This window comes from Monoraphidium neglectum, assembly GCF_000611645.1.
Source record: "Monoraphidium neglectum strain SAG 48.87 unplaced genomic scaffold scaffold00791, whole genome shotgun sequence".
NCBI classification, from domain to species: Eukaryota; Viridiplantae; Chlorophyta; class Chlorophyceae; order Sphaeropleales; family Selenastraceae; genus Monoraphidium; species Monoraphidium neglectum.
Genome location: NW_014012837.1, coordinates 19092 through 21446, shown reverse-complemented (window position 1 = coordinate 21446; position 2355 = coordinate 19092). Strand labels below are relative to the sequence as shown.

Genomic DNA, 2355 nt, shown 5'->3' with positions numbered 1-2355 from the left:
ATGCTGCGGGCTGGGTGCTGAGCCCGGGGCCGAGGGGGTTGGGGGAAGCGGGGCACGTGCAGAGGCGCGAGCTCGCCGAGTGGGGTGCGGCGCAGGCAGCGCCAGCTGGCGAGGCTTTTGGGTCCACCCACGAGGCATGTGATTTCGGGCACGCTGTTGCCCCCGGCACGGGTGCTCTCCAGGGACCGAAACATGCGCTCTTGTTCTCGACACGCACATGCACGTGTCATCACGCGCAGTGATGACGAGCGCGAGCACGCCAACCTGCTGATGGCGCAGCAGAACCGCCGCGGCGGCCGCGTCTACCTCGCACCCATCTCGCGTCCGGTGAGCGGCTTGGGCTCTAGTAATGTCGTGATCTACGCCGCGGCGCTCTGGGGAGCTAGCGCGCGCTCGTGGCTGCCGTGTTTTCGGATGTCTGAGTCCTGACCCTCGTGCGGGACCTTGTGGCTGCCGAACCCCGTCGCCTGATGCTCCAACACCCGCACATCAGTCACATGCCGTCATCTCACGCAAGTCTGTGCTTCCCTTTGTCATCCCCCACCCTGGCGGCTGCGGGCAGTGCCGAGGGTTGGGTGCAGCCAGCACGACAGGGGCCTGCCGCAACTCCAACAATCCCCTTGTCTCAACACTCACTGGTCCCATCCCCCCCTCCAATCTCTCTCTCTCTCTCTCTGTCTCTCTCTCTCTCTCTCTTTCTTTCTCTCTCTCTCTCTCTCTCTCTCTCTCTCTCTCTCTCTCTCCACACACACACACACACACACACACACACACACACGCACACACACACACGCACGCGCGCGCATGCACGCACGCACGCACGCAAGCACACCCACCTCATCCGCACCATAAAATCGGGCTGGCCGCCCCCCCCAACAGGTGTCTGAGTTCTTTGACGAGGCCAAGGGTGACGCCCTCAACGGCGTGGAGATGTCGCTGGCCCTCGAAAAGCTCAACTTCCTGAAGCTCAGGTGAACGCGCGCACACAGCAAAGTGGCATCGTCCAAGGTTGCCGACCCGCGACCCGGATGGTCACGCGGTGTCACTGCCTGGAATTGCGCGCAGCATGCGTACAAACAGACCCGAGACACTTTACACAGGGAGGCACGATTTTTGTCAGGCGCAAGAGTTGTGGGGTATCCGGGCCCACTCACAAGCAGCACCAGGGATCGTTTGGGTCCGCTGGCGTCGTTTCCCGCAGGGCGGGCTTGTTGGAACCCACCCGCACCGGACCGAGTGCTGCCGCCGCCAGCGCACCGCCGTCGAGCGGGGCGGTTGTGCCCGCCCGCCCGCGCGTGGCTGGCTGCCCGTCGCGGCTTAAATGGCGGCGCTCAAACCAGCAAGCCTGCTGATCGCTGCTGTGCGCAGGCACCTGCACGCCGTCGCCAGTGAGGAGGGGGACGCCGAGTTCACGCAGTTCATCGAGGTGGGCGGGAAGAGCCCAGCTGAGGGCGGCGGCATGCAGTGCGCGGGAGCCGCTCCTTTGGCATCGGCGCGGCGCAATCCTGCGTTTTGGGAGCCCCACGACCCTGCTGCGCGCGGCGCACGCTCTTGCAGCAGCCCCTGCTCCCCCACCTTGGCTCGTGAATCATTTTGCTGCGGGACTCACTGCTGCACTTGCGGGTTTGGCCGAGCGGAAAGGAACAGCAGCACGCAGCCAGCGGCGGCTGACGCTGCTGCTCTCAACCAAAACCTCCGCGCCGCAGGACAACCTGCTGCGCCCCCAGTCCACTGAGGTAAGGGAGGGATCACCCCCAATAAAGGGGACGGCGCGCAGTGTTGCAGCGCACCAGAGTTCTCCAGGCGGGGGCCGTGCCCGCCCCAGCCCGACTCCTCTGCACCGCAACACGTCGTGCGCCCTCTGTGCTCCCTGTCGCGGAAGCGGCTTGTGATTTGCACTGCGGGCTGCGCCCGTCGCTCCCCGCAGGTCAAGCAAGCCGCGGACCTCTTCAGTCGCGTCAGGCGCGCGGGCCCGGGCCACGGTGAGCGGGCGGAGCGCATATACAGAGGAGGCTGCAGCTGGCGGGGTGCTGGCCTGGGGTTGCTGCTAGGTGCCTGACCGATCGGATGTTGCCTGAGACGCCACGAGAAAATCAGCGGCCCGATACATGATTCTTTGCCGTGCGCATGTCACGGCATTGCCGACCTGCCATGCACGCGTGGCGTTTGTTCACCTGGGCTGCGAGCACACCACTATCTGTGCTGACTGGCTGCACCACCGCTGCCGCCGCCGCAACCCCGCGCTGCACCCAGGCGTGGTCCACATTGACATTGAGCTGCAGAGGCGGTGAGGGAGGCTCATCCGCGGGGTCAGCTAGGGCCAGGGTTAGAACATCCATTGCCTGCGTGCGCGCG

General features: G+C 65.5%; 1 protein-coding gene across 1 annotated transcript in view; it reads left to right on the top strand.

Annotated features, from left to right (window-relative positions):
• Window positions 1-192: 192 nt before the first annotated feature.
• MNEG_5357 (ferritin heavy chain) overlaps window positions 193-2355 on the top strand; it is a gene marked incomplete at both ends in the record, with an annotated part of 2934 nt that continues 771 nt past the window's right edge. Inside the window, 6 exons of the mRNA XM_014046173.1 lie at window positions 193-327; window positions 880-971; window positions 1369-1426; window positions 1707-1736; window positions 1928-1982; window positions 2254-2287. Coding sequence (XP_013901627.1) covers window positions 193-327; window positions 880-971; window positions 1369-1426; window positions 1707-1736; window positions 1928-1982; window positions 2254-2287 — 404 coding nt within the window. The remainder of the gene's footprint in view (window positions 328-879; window positions 972-1368; window positions 1427-1706; window positions 1737-1927; window positions 1983-2253; window positions 2288-2355) is intronic.